Source organism: Carassius auratus, chromosome 23 (genome assembly GCF_003368295.1).
Source record: "Carassius auratus strain Wakin chromosome 23, ASM336829v1, whole genome shotgun sequence".
Taxonomy (NCBI): domain Eukaryota; kingdom Metazoa; phylum Chordata; class Actinopteri; order Cypriniformes; family Cyprinidae; genus Carassius; species Carassius auratus.
In genome coordinates, this window is record NC_039265.1 from 14,057,958 (window position 1) to 14,071,358 (window position 13,401).

The 13,401-nt window shown below is 37.7% G+C and overlaps 1 protein-coding gene across 3 annotated transcripts in view; it reads left to right on the forward strand.

The window, feature by feature from the left end:
- Nucleotides 1-11,395, forward strand: part of phip (PHIP subunit of CUL4-Ring ligase complex) — a 36,922-nt gene extending 25,527 nt beyond the window's left edge. The window contains exons 22-39 of one of the 3 annotated variants that reach the window (XM_026199881.1): nucleotides 672-763; nucleotides 872-1,085; nucleotides 1,919-2,032; nucleotides 2,224-2,331; nucleotides 2,420-2,544; nucleotides 2,640-2,722; nucleotides 3,221-3,332; nucleotides 3,709-3,770; nucleotides 4,954-5,109; nucleotides 5,195-5,315; nucleotides 5,398-5,523; nucleotides 6,027-6,099; nucleotides 6,264-6,326; nucleotides 6,435-6,590; nucleotides 7,526-7,678; nucleotides 7,793-7,980; nucleotides 8,084-8,466; nucleotides 9,486-11,395. In XM_026199881.1, the coding sequence (XP_026055666.1) occupies nucleotides 672-763; nucleotides 872-1,085; nucleotides 1,919-2,032; nucleotides 2,224-2,331; nucleotides 2,420-2,544; nucleotides 2,640-2,722; nucleotides 3,221-3,332; nucleotides 3,709-3,770; nucleotides 4,954-5,109; nucleotides 5,195-5,315; nucleotides 5,398-5,523; nucleotides 6,027-6,099; nucleotides 6,264-6,326; nucleotides 6,435-6,590; nucleotides 7,526-7,678; nucleotides 7,793-7,980; nucleotides 8,084-8,466; nucleotides 9,486-10,162 (3,006 nt within the window). In that variant the 3' untranslated portion in view covers nucleotides 10,163-11,395. Of the gene's footprint in view, nucleotides 1-671; nucleotides 764-871; nucleotides 1,086-1,918; nucleotides 2,033-2,223; nucleotides 2,332-2,419; nucleotides 2,545-2,639; nucleotides 2,723-3,220; nucleotides 3,333-3,708; nucleotides 3,771-4,953; nucleotides 5,110-5,194; nucleotides 5,316-5,397; nucleotides 5,524-6,026; nucleotides 6,100-6,257; nucleotides 6,327-6,434; nucleotides 6,591-7,525; nucleotides 7,679-7,792; nucleotides 7,981-8,083; nucleotides 8,467-9,485 lie in introns of all 3 variants that reach the window. The other 2 variants (XM_026199879.1, XM_026199880.1) reach the window with 2 other exon arrangements.
- The last annotated feature ends 2,006 nt before the right edge of the window (nucleotides 11,396-13,401 follow it).

Sequence of the window (13,401 nt, forward strand, 5' to 3'; positions counted from 1 at the left end):
ATATTTTGAAGCATGGAAAATACATTTTGGTCCAAAAATTTCAAAAACTACGACTTTATTCAGCATTGTCTTCTCTTCCGGGTCTGTTGTGAGCACTTTCACTGCAGTGTAGTGATATCCGGTTCGCGAACGAATCACTCGATGTAACCAGATCTTCTTGAACCAGTTAACCAAATAGAACTGAATTGTTTGAAACAGTTCGCGTCTCCAATACGCATTAATCCACAAATGACTGCAGCTAACTTTTTTAAAGTGGCTGACACTCCCTCTAAGTTCAAACAAACCAATATCCCGGAGTGATCCATTTACTCAAACAGTACACTGACTGAACTGCTGTGAAGAGAGAACTGAAGATGAACACCGAGCCAATTACTCTGGGATATTGGTTTATTTAAACTCAGAGGGAGTGTCATCCACATTAAAAAAGTTGTGGATTAATGCTTATTTAACCGATCCGGTTACATCGAATGATTCGTTTGCGAACCGGATATCACTACACTGCAGTGAACGCGCTCACAACAGACCACATCAGACTTGTTCCGTATATTAGAAAATCTAATTTCCAATTTGAAATACATTGACATTTTTTGTTGGAGTCATTGGTGTGTTTTGAGAATGGCATAAAAAGTGTGTGGTGATCTTCGGTCTCATTGTGTCTGTTGTTTTTTTAGGGAGAAAACGAAGCAAGACCTCCAAGCAGAGAATCATCAGATGAGGAGAGAGAGGAAAAAGAACCCTGGCCTGATGATAACAGCAGCTCCAGGTAAATGTTCATCACCCTCAAACTTCATATGACATTGTGCCATATATTTGACATTCACAAACATCAGCCAGAGCCACACATATATGCTGGGTCTTTTTATAATTACAGTGATTACTCCAGCGATTACTCAGACTGGACAGCAGATGCTGGAATAAACCTGGAACCGCCCAAGAAGACCAGCGTGAAGAAAAAGAAGAAGAATGCCAGCAGCTCGGAAGAAGATGGAGAGAAGAAAAAAGACTCCAGGAAGGAGAGGAGGAAGGAAAAGCAGGACAAAGATGGAGCACTACCAAAGAAGAAGAAGCCAAAGGAGAAACGGAAGGTCAGTGGTCCTATGTGTGTTGTTTCAACTATTTCTCCCTTAAAACATACTTCTCAAGCTCACTAGTTTCTTGAATTTGTCCATTGACAATGGTCATTACAGCTTTAATGAGTGACAGAAGAGTTCTGCTTTTATTTTAGTTTCCATAAATTAATTGCATTATGCAATGATGTCATTTCCACCATATCACCATACATTGTTGTGGCCTAATGGTTAAAGAGATTGACTCTTAACCCTGAGGTTGTGGGTTTGAGTCTCGGGCAGGCAATACCACGACTGAGGTGCCCTTGAGCAAGGCACCAAACCTCCAACTGCTCCCCAGGCACTGCAGCATAAATGTCTGCCCTCTGCTCCGGGTGTGTGTTCAAGGTGTGTGTGTGTTCACCGGTGTCTGTGTGTGTGTGTGCACTTTGGATGGGTTAAATGCAGAGCATGAATTCTGAGTATGGGGCAACATACTAGGCTGTATGTCACATCACTTTCACTTTTTTTTTTTTTTTTTTTTTACATTTTGAGCTGGAAATAATATTTGAAACATTTTTGTAATAAAATGTGAATCTTAAAATCTTTAAAATGTTTGGAATAAAATGACAGATTCTCTTCTCTTGCCATAGCAAATTTCATAGCTAGTATTTTATGTATTCCAAATACACGTAATTGAGTAATATTTGCATAAGTTTACAATAACATCTTGACTGGAAATTACATTAAACATATTTTCTGTGAAAAACCTTGTTGAAAACCTTGATCTTGATTTTGTGTGAAAGTCCTGCTCTGTTTTTAAGTTAGTCTGAACTTGCTGTATATGTGTGTGTGTGTGTTTATATGTTCAGAGGATACCTGAACTGCAGAACCAGGGTTTGACATTAGAGGAATGGCTGCCCTCCGCCTGGATCACTGACACCATGCCACGGAGATGCCCCTTCACCCCACAGATGGGTGATGAGGTACAAAACACATTCTTCAGTGCAACAGTCTGCTAAAGCGTAATAAAATGTGGAATATTAGTATTTATGCACACACACAAAAATACAAAATAAAGTCCAGGCCTGGTCCTCGCTCCACTCCCACGACTCTCGCCCCACCGCACTCATCACAATGCTTATAACAGAAAGCTGCTTGTTGTGTTTGTGAACAGGTATATTATTTCCATCAAGGCCATGAAGCTTATGTGGAGATGGCCAAAAAAAACAAGATCTTCAGTATAAATCCTAAAAAACAGCCCTGGAACAAGTTAGAGCTCAGGGTGAGTTTTCAGTGATATGAACTTTAACCTCAGTATTTTTATGCACATGATAAAACATATGAAATGGTTTGTGATCGTGTGCCTGCAGGAGCAGGAGCTGTTGAAGATAGTGGGCATCAAGTATGAGGTGGGTTTGCCTACTCTGTGCTGTCTGAAGCTGGCCTTCCTGGACCCAGACACTGGCAAACTGACGGGCGGCTCTTTCTCTGTGAAGTGAGTACTGTCTGCATGAGTCACAGTGACTTATTCACCATGATCTTCACTGAGTGGCTTTTAACCTGTGACTCACATTTCTGTTGTGGTCTCAGATACCACGACATGCCTGATGTCATCGACTTCCTGGTACTTCGGCAGCAGTTTGATAATGCAAGACAGAGGAACTGGATGATAGGTTAGTGTGTGGATGGAGTGCATTTCTGCACACATGTTTAAATGGGTCAATGACACACAGGGAGGTTTGAGATGATGAAAAGGAGAGGTCTTCATAAAATCTAGTTTAAAATCCAAGTGCTAAATTCCTAAAAATATCATCTTTGTGTTCATCTAGGCTTATTCATGTTGTTTATTCAAGTATTCAAATAATTGTCTTAGACATTGAACGTATGTGATTGTACACGCTCCTTTTTACCTGAAATAATGTTGCTATTTCATAAAAACCTCTTTAAAAACTTGCTGACCTTGACACAGTCTTTCTATTTATCTATCACACATTTTTCATATATTTTTAATTGTCATAGAAGATATATTCAAGTAATTGTCTGCATGAATTTTATTATTAATATTTTTTTTTACTTAATGTATTGCTTTCTGTTAATGAGTGCTTGTTCCTGATACAGAGTTGATGAGTGTGTGTAATTGTGTCTGATTTGAGATGGATTTATTTTGTTAGGTGATCGTTTCCGTGCGGTGATAGATGATGCCTGGTGGTTTGGTACGATTGAGAGTCAGGAGCCTTACCAGGCTGAATATCCAGACTCTCTGTTCCAGTGCTACAACGTCTGGTCAGTTCACTGTGTCCATCTACACATCTTTACACGTGTTATAGAGAAGTTCAATTATTGTTACATTGTGTCCAAACCAGACGTGAAGCCATGAGACCACAAACAGCACACACTGTCAGTTCTATATTAACCTCTATTGTATGTCGTCTTAACCACATTAACAAATGGCCAGTTTAAAACCAATCTCAAATCTTTCTGGATTTAATTGCTCTGTAAATTCACTTCCTCTTCGACTTCAAATTTAAGACTAAACATGGTTTATATGGAGGTTTAGAAATGAATCTATACTGAGCTTAGTGTGTGTGTGTGTGTGTATGGGGGGGGCATTATAGTATATGAGATTATATTGACAGATTTGTATTATTGTGTGATGCAGCTGGGATAATGGAGATACAGAAAAGATGAGCCCATGGGACATGGAGGAGATTCCCAATGAAGGTATGATGATCACAATCATTACAGCTGTCAGTAAAATAAAACAAAGTTGCCTATTTTAATTAACATGTAATTATATATATACAAAGTAAATTAACTTTAATTTGCCTAGAAATCAATAGAGAGAGATTCTAGGGGAAATTTCACAATTGTGCCTAAAAGGTTGCAAGTTAATTTACTTTTCTTAGCTAAACTACTCTTCATCCTTTTTTCAAGAAATGTATATTCTACTAATAAAATAAAATCGAACGAAAGCCAGGATGCATTAAAATTATCAAAAGTGACAAACATTTTGACATAAAGACTTGCATTACATAATTTTAAAAACACTTTTTTTAATAAATGCTGTTCTTTTTAACTTTCTATTTATCAAAGAATGAAAAATATGTATTTTTATTTTTCAATATTACTGTTTTTACAGTATGTTTGCTCAAATAAATGCAGGCTTGGTAAGCATATAAGGCATCTTTCAAAACTTTAATCAATCTTAATGATCCCAAACTTTTCTATGAATTATAACTTGAGTGTTTTAACTGGATCAATTAAAAATGTATCCCCCCCCCATCATTTTTAAGTATGAGATTGTTTTGGGTGTACTGAACCACCTGTGCTCAAGCAACTAGTCTGAAGAAATCTCTCTCAAAACAGAATGAAGCTGCTGTAAGATCACATTAGATCTTAAACTGAACGGTGTTAAACATGTTTAATTAATCTCATAGCACATTCATTTTCACAGCACTAATAAAAGCTGCTCTGATTTCACACAGGGTACCAGACTCCCATATTTTAAAATATTTTCAGCTCTGATAAAAGACGTTGAATGCAGTTCTTTAGGTAACTGGCTTTGTGACCTTTGTTTTATTTTGTATTTTATTTTTTACATTTCCATTAAAACATTATATAGCATGTTTATTGAGCATACGTTTCCTATTGGGAACTCTTGCCAGGTTCCCAAAATGTTACAGATTTCAGGTTTTACTGTCCTCGTGGTGACATTTGGTTCCCAGAACATAGGCAAGACACGCATGCACACACACAATGTTTAGCAGTCGTCACAGCAACCATCAGATTGAGAGTATCAGCTGTTCTGATGTCCAGCTGGCATTGTTTTAATAAGTAATCCAAACAGGGTTGTGATTGTCTGTCTCTTTTTTCCTTCCATCTAATTTTCTCTGTCTGTCTGCAGCAGCATTTCCTGACGAGTTAGGTCTGAGTGTGCCTCTAACTGAGGAGGAGCAGAAAGCCTTATTGTACAAACCCCTAGAAGGAGAGTGGGGCTCACGCACACGTGACCAAGAGTGTGAGCGCATCATCAGAGGCATCGACCAGCTTTGCACTTTGGGTATGGCATTATCATATCTCAAAATTCTTACTATGGTTGTGTCTAAAGCCGATGGAATATAACAGTAGTTCCTTCTCTCCTCAAGATGTGGCTGCACCATTTGAACTGCCAGTGGACTTGCAGGCTTATCCAACATATTGCACCGTAGTTGCATACGTCACAGATCTGAGCACCATCCGACAAAGACTGCAGAACCGTTTCTATAGGTCAGCACAAAAATCAGTGTGTACTTCTAATGTAGATTATTTCAAATTATATATGCATCTGTTATTTGCTTGCTTTTGTCAGGCGAATGTCGTCGTTGATGTGGGAGGTACGCTACATTGAACACAATGCTCAAACCTTCAATGAACCAGGCGCATTCATTGTCAAAACTGCCAAATTCGTATCTGACCTCATGCTACAATTTATCAAGTAAGTCAATCAGAAATAAAACTTATTTGGGATGCACAATATACTGATAGCAAATTGAGTATTAGTCATTATAATTTTAATTGATCTGTATTGCCAAATAGTGTATGGTCAATTATGCATGTTCATTTTCTTTATTTTTACATTTATATTGCTTTTGCATTCTTCAAATGCTCACTTAAAGTTCATATGTAAAAAAACACTTTTCATTTAACATTATTAAATATAAAAGTTAGCAAATCTCAAAAAAAATATCCATTATTGAAATGCATTGTTATAATTATTTGATGCTAAGTTCACTTGTAGCATTTAAATTAGATTAATTTTATTTTTTTTTGTTTTTTTTTATTTTTGTAGTTTTTATTCATTTAGACATAATAGTATAAATTTTAATATTGTCCTTTTATTAATGGCAAAAACCAATTGAATCAACTGAATGAAACTGATTTTAATCGGTGCATACGTGGGACTGTTTTTGACTGCTTGTCTCTGTCTGTGTTCTTTAGGGACCAAAGCTGTACAGATATTATTCGACTGTATAACAGTATGAAGAAAACGGCTTTCTCAGATTCAAGCGATGTAAGTGTTAGTGAAACTCACACCTGTAGATCACTCATAAGAGGAAGAGATTTAATGCATTACAGTGCCTTTAAGACTGTTCTTTTGCTGCCTTGCAGTCAATAAATGTAAATTTGTGTATTTCTATAACTTTCTATGACACCTTTTTCCCAACCTAGGATGAAGATGAAGATGAGGATGAGGATGAGGAACACGAGGCACCTTGTACATCTAGCCTCAATAAGAAGGTAACTTTACCTGATATTATACAATTTAAACAGGGCCAGAAAGATAAGACTTGATTATACATCAAGATTGTTTAGATCTGGCTAACTGTGAGTGTGTATCTGTTTCAGAGGCAGCAGCAGCAGCCTATCCTGAGGAGTCTGCGCAGTAAACCATCATCAGACCCTCAGAGCTGGAAGGGGCGCTGCAGAGAGCTGCTGGAGCTCATCTTTCAGTGTGAAGATTCAGAGCCTTTCAGACAGCCTGTGGATCTGGAGGAGTATCCGGTAACACATAGACAAATGTAGAAAACATACACACAGAACTGTAGCTTATACCTGTAACTTCAGCAGGGAATTACGAAGGATGCTGTATTCTCAGCCTCACATCACCTGCCGTTTGTTGACATATCAATGTTTATTACCTTTGGACAAACAAAATATCCCAAAACTCATGACAGAGTATATATTTCCACTAATATTTGCGTAACTATAACAGTGTGAGCTACACATATATACAGCATATATGTACACACAAGCATACACACACACACACACACACACTGTTTTGTCTTGTTTTCCAGTAAAAATACCTATACATGCCTGAATCAAGATAAATAAGTAACTATTAACTATCAACTAGTAATTACTTGATTGTCACAAAATCGCAAACCAGAAAAACAACAAAATGTCAGTTGGGTAGGAGAAATTAAACTAAAGTTATATTCTCTTCTTATCTTGTATTTTTATGGTAATCTAATATAATCTACCATTTAAAGGTTTGGGCGAAGTGCTTTAAATTAATTAAAAGTGACAGTAAAGTCATTTTTTAGCCTTGATAATAATAAGACATTTTTCTTAAGCACCAAATCAGCATATTAGAATGATTTCCAATGGATCATGTGATACTGAAGACTGGAGTAATGCCTGCTGAAATGCCAAATTTGTCATCACAGGAATCAATTAAATTGTAAAATATATATATAAAAAAGAAAGCAGTTATTTTAAATTGTTTAAAGATCACAATATTACTTTTTTATCAAATAAATGAAGCTTTGATAAACATAAGAAACCCCAACCTTTTCACCGGTAATGTAAATCTTGTTTAAAGGATGTTTGGGTGTTTTTACTGGAAAACTGAGCAAAAATACAGATTAAGAAAAACATTTTTTGCAGTGCACTGTCTACTTATATGCCCTGTTCATCAAAAATACCTCTCTCAGGACTATTTGGACATTGTGGACACTCCTATGGACTTCAGGACTGTCCTGAACCGCCTGTTAGAAGGAGAGTATGACACTCCCATGGATCTTTGTAAAGATGTACGCCTCATCTTCAGCAACTCCAAAGCCTATACACCCAGCAAAAAGTCCAGGGTATGGGATCATGTCCAATTATTACCTTTCATTTTAAAAACAGACATGTTGTAATGCTGTAGCTGAACCAGTTCATCTAGTTTATTTAATGTGTGTGTGTTTTTGTGTATGCAGATCTACAGCATGAGTCTGCGATTGTCCGCTCTGTTTGAAGAGCATATCAGTTCGATCCTGACCCATTTTAAAGCTGCTCAAAGTCTGCACAGTGAGCGATTCACCCGTCAGCGGCTGCACACCGAGCGCTTGACCAGACAGTCTGTGAAGAGGAGGAGGAGCTCTTCACCTTCAAGCTCCGCCTCTAGGTACAAACAGTATCTGATTGGTCATTGCAGAACATTTATCTTCTAGAATTGGTCACTGTTTCTAAATGTTGCCTGCCACATTTTCTTCTTGTCTGATTTGCAGTCCAGAAAGGAAGCGTCGGGTTTCATCTCGCGCTCCTCCTCGATCGGACAATGCTGCTCCACCCACTCCCGCTGGACCGTCCCGGACACCTTCTTTACGGCAAACACATCCACAGCTCAACGGCAAGGCTGAGCCTCCTGTCGTCCCCGGTCGGACACGAAGCTCGGCCCGCTTTGGAACCCAACTCACAGACGCACCTTGTACACAGTCAGCTCCTCCCCCTCCACCCAGCCACAGTAAGACAGCAGAGCCCTGCTCTAGAGTCCTGCGCACACAGAACTCTCACTCCAGAGAAACTGAGAGCTCCGCAGTTCCTCACACAAATGAAGGCGGGGCCAGAGAGTCTCGCAGGAAACTACGGACACCTGTAAAACTCACGCCAGGTCAGTAACAGATGATAAGCATTTATTGTGAAAACTAAAGTTATTACAGGAAAGAGGATTTTGGAATGTTTCCTGGAAACCTTCGGTGCACAAACAGTGTAGTTCCTGTAGGCTCAAAGTAATCACCTTTTTCTGCTCATTACAACTTTTTCCTAAATGGATTTAAAACTTTCTCTTACACTGGGTTTGTGGAAAATCTGTGTAATTTTGCTGATTTCAGCAGTAAATGTTTTAAAAATTGCTGAGAATGCTTTAGCGAATCATTTTTTTTCTACACTAATGTTGGGGACAATCTGTAGATTTTTTTAGATTTAAATGTGGTAAAACATTTTAAACTGAACTGAGAATAGATTTAAACTTATAATTATTAAAAATAATTATTTTTTTAATTCTAATTCTATGGAATTATTTAAAGGGGAAACTCTTTAGAATTTTAGAGTTAGATTTAGATGTGAGTCTATTATTAATGCTATTAGAGAATTACATACTTAGGCCCTGTGTCCACCAAAGCGTTTTTCTCCGCAGCTAGCGTATTTTTTCAGTTGTTCTCAATGGGAGCGCCGTGTTTTTTTAAATGCCAGGAGCATGCCGAGCGCTGAGCGTCTTTTCTGCGCTAAGCGTCCGGGCGTTTTTTTCTCGTGCTGAGAGTTGAAGAATGTTCAACTTTTGATAAAACGCTGCGTTCATCAGTCACTTTCTAGTCAGCTGACCAATCAGAGTGCAGGAGGGGCGGGGCAAATTCCACACTGATCAACTGTCACAACTGTCATTTTGTTACAACGTGTCAACAAGCGCAACAATGAGAAAAATGCAGGATAAATTAATATTGCTGGTTTTAGAGCATCCGTTGCATTTTATTCAGAAAAAAATTATTTACCAAATCAGATACAAGTAACAGTTTACCAGGGAACACACGTGCTGATAAATATGCATTATTAGCCACTTTGGGGGAAAAAAACATCTACTGAATACATATATGTGAATGTTTCATCTAAACTTATATTCAAATTCTTTCTTAGGTCCAGTCAATCGCGACTCTTCTCCTCAAAACAGTTTGCATTTGAATGGTGATAGTCAAGTGACTCTGGGAGTGGTACGAAGAGGCCGGGGCAGACCCAGATTAGATGCACAAATACAAACACCAGTAGCGGTACCACAACCCCCACTGTCCCAGACCTCTGGAAAAAAGAAAGGGAGGAAAAGCAAGAAAGAGCTGGATTCCTTACGAAGAAGCTCCTCCCCTGAGGAGGAGCATAATCTGTCTACTGGTGATGAGGGCGGGGCTTCTTCTACAGCCCAGGACAGTAGTCTCTCAGATTCAGGGGCAGTGACTCCAGAGTGCCCCAAACTACGAGGCAGACCACGAGTCATCAGGACGCCAGATACCCCAGCTCCTTCAAGCCCCAAAGCTCTCAGAAGGAGCAGTCGGCGTGGAAACGAAGAAACCACGCCCCCTATGCCGGGCACCGCCCAAAGTGAGGAGCCAGACATTTATATGGGAGAGGATGAGAGCTCGAAAGGACAGATGAGAACGCGTAACCAAGGCCGAAGGACAGCTTTCTATAATGAAGAAGACTCTGAGGAAGATCAAAGACAGCTTTTGTTTGAGGATGCCTCGATTACTTTCGGCACGTCCAGCAAAGGGAGAGTCCGCAAGCTCACTGAGAAGGCCAAAGCCAACCTTATTGGCTGGTAACAATGCCAACTTTGCATGTCCTATGAGACACAACCCCTTCTCCTCGCCCCATTGAGGAGGGGGAACCATTCCTGCTGCTATCAGACTGTCATGATTATCTGAATCTTTCTTTCTGACTCTCTAAATTGATTCTCATGTTTTGAATCTTTGACTCTTTTGGTGACTTCAAGAGTCACGGCCCCTTGAAATCCCCCACCTTTTACATTTTCTTCCACAGAAAATCACAAAATGCAGTTAAATACTGATTTTCATATGCACTATTTGAATGCCAGTGAAGAAAGGTACTTATACAGTCTTATGAATCCAAATACCTGATTTCATCTCTCAAGAAAGCACTTATTTGAGGACGTTCGAGTGTGTGTGAGTGTGGTAGAGCTTGAGCTCGTTTCTTTAAACTGTTAATTTTATGCATTGTTTTTACACAGTTGTTGCTGATGGCAACAAATCAAACACTTGTTAAAAAAAAATCTATTTTTAACAGATCATTGTGTAAGTGGCTGTAAAGCTGTAGTGACGTGCAGAGAAGGACCTCATAAATCACGTGTTGTCTTTTTAACGTCTTTCTCTGTGAGTCAAGATCAGTGGCAGTGGTAATTCACGCATGTTTTTATATAATTAGCAATACCTTGTGCCTTTTCATACATTCAATACATTTTGGCTCCTTTGTACTCCCCAGTTAGTGCATTGATTTATCCAGTACATACGTGTGTTATTGATCTGTTGCTAGGATAGAGATTAGTAAGCAGCATATCTACCCATGACCACTGTGTGTGTGTGTGTATGTGTGTGTGTGTGTGTGTGTGTACTTGCGTTGAGTTCATGCAGTTGCAGAGGTGTGTAATAGTAGTGACATTATCACTCCACGCCTGTTTTATCAGGCTCCCAAAATGCACTGTGATCCCTAATTAGAGAGTGACTTAAAATGCATTGGCCACAAGAAGAGTTTGAACACTGAAAACAGAAATATTTGAATGTCGTTGTATTAGAGAATGAAATATCAAAGCAGGTGGCATCTGCAGAATCTACAGATTTTCACAGAATTAACTTTTGAAATTACTATTTTTTAATATGGCTGACAATATAATGTTAATTTGGAAATTATGTGATTAGTTGATGAATAATAACATTTAATAATTGTTAATTCATGTTAGTTATTTTGTAATAGTTATTTAAATATGATTATGAAAATTAATGAAAAAATATTTTCAGTTTTAAACTGATTTGACTAGTACAAATAGTAATATTGTGAATTATTATTATTATAACAAATTAAAAAAAAAATATTAATACATTTAACATTTTAATATGTTAATATATTTAATATATAATCAGTGATTTATTTTTAAATATATTTTATGTTGTAATTTATTTCCGCGATGGCAAAAGCTGAATTTCTCCAGTTTGAAGTGTCACATGATCCTTCAGAAATCATTGAAATATGCTGATTGATGTTGAAGAAACATTTCTCTTGACATTCAATGGTGAAAACAGTTATGTTTAATATTGTTACAATTTTGATACATCACAATATTTTTTCCAGGACTGTTTAAGGAATAGAAAGTTCAAATAAACAGCATTTATTTGAAATGATATCTTTTGTTACATTATACATTTCTTTACTGTGACTTTTTCAATTTAAAGCATCTTTGTAGAATTAAAGTAAAAAACTTTTGGAAGGTAGAAACAATTACTTGTATCTATCTCAATTCACTGAAAAATCATGATCAGATTCATTTTGATTAATTCTTAAACAACAGCCCTACTTTTTTTTACTTAACAATATACCCATAAACAAATGTTTTTTGTAAAATTCAATGTGCTTTAACATTTGTTTTGTTCTAAAGTGCCTCTTAGTTTGATATTCGGATATTTCATGCAATGACATTCATACATTTATGGCATTTCCCATATGTTCAAGTGCTTTTGATGCCACTCTTTCACGCTCCTTTAAACCACTATCGACAGAATTATTATTGTGTGTGTAGCGAAGTTCCAGAGAGAGCAGTTAGCCCAGAGAGCAGACCTCTTTCTCTGAATTAGTTAACTCATTGAATTACTGTGGAACTGCTCGTTTCATTAGTGGACTTTGTTTTAGCCTGATCACATTGAAACACTGTTGGATATTTCCAGTTCTGATGCATCGACTCTGCTTCAGTAGAAACCACAGGGCAGCGAATCACAGAAGAGGCAGTGTGCATGTCATATTCTGTTTTGAATGTGCCTTGACTTTTTGTGTGTATGTACGTGTCTGTGTGATGTAAAACTGAAGAATTCATGTATTGTATCCCACCTTGACTCACATATGCAGCATAGTCTCTTTTTGAGAGAGCCGGATCACATTCAGTCTGGTTTGTCGCCATGTGATTTTGTAGGTTCTTACATACTATCAGAAGTTGTGGTCTGGGTCATCCATTACGATAGAGCTAATCCAGCCCATAGCTTTAAAACTGGTTTGATGAACCAAAGCCTTCGAATGAGTGTGTGATTGTTTGATGGGGACATATGTGGCTGTTTTATATGCAGTTAATGCATGTCTGAGACTCTTGAGTGTGTGTGAAGTCCATTTCTGTGTGTTTATGTACAAGCCCCATGTTTTATTGAGCTGGTGTTTCTAATCTGTTGCTACATGAAGACTGTATTTTATCTGAATCACGACCCCTCTATTACCACCATACTGCACAGGAAGTGACATCTCACGGGCTGATTTACAGGTTTTAGAGCAGAGATCAAAGATGGATGCATGTTAGTATATCCTCTGGTCTATTAAATCTGAAGGTACAGTCATGTTTGTGGGGTCAGGGTCTTTTTTCCCCTCTCCGGTCTTATATCCTCAGACTGAGAGGTCTTTCTATGTTAGTTTGTATACTTTTATATAAAAAGGAAAATGTGTAAATAAAGACGTTAAATAGAATGTATGTGTAGGGTGTACTGCTGTCACATTAGTTCATACTGATATTTTAAGGAAATAAACATTTGTGTTTCCACATACTGTCTTGTTCTTTCATTTTTTTTCTTTTTTTTTTTCTTATATCTCAGTCAAGGGAAACCTGGATGTATCAGGGAAAATTAAAATAGTGATTTCCAGGCCTTAAACATCATCATCAAAATGAAATATTTAAAATCACAGACATTTCGGTTGAGAATTTACAATTATAAATACTACAATGTAAATTTTGTTATTATAATTGCAAGTATTGGTACCTTACATGCATCAGATTGATATTATATGCCATTTTCTA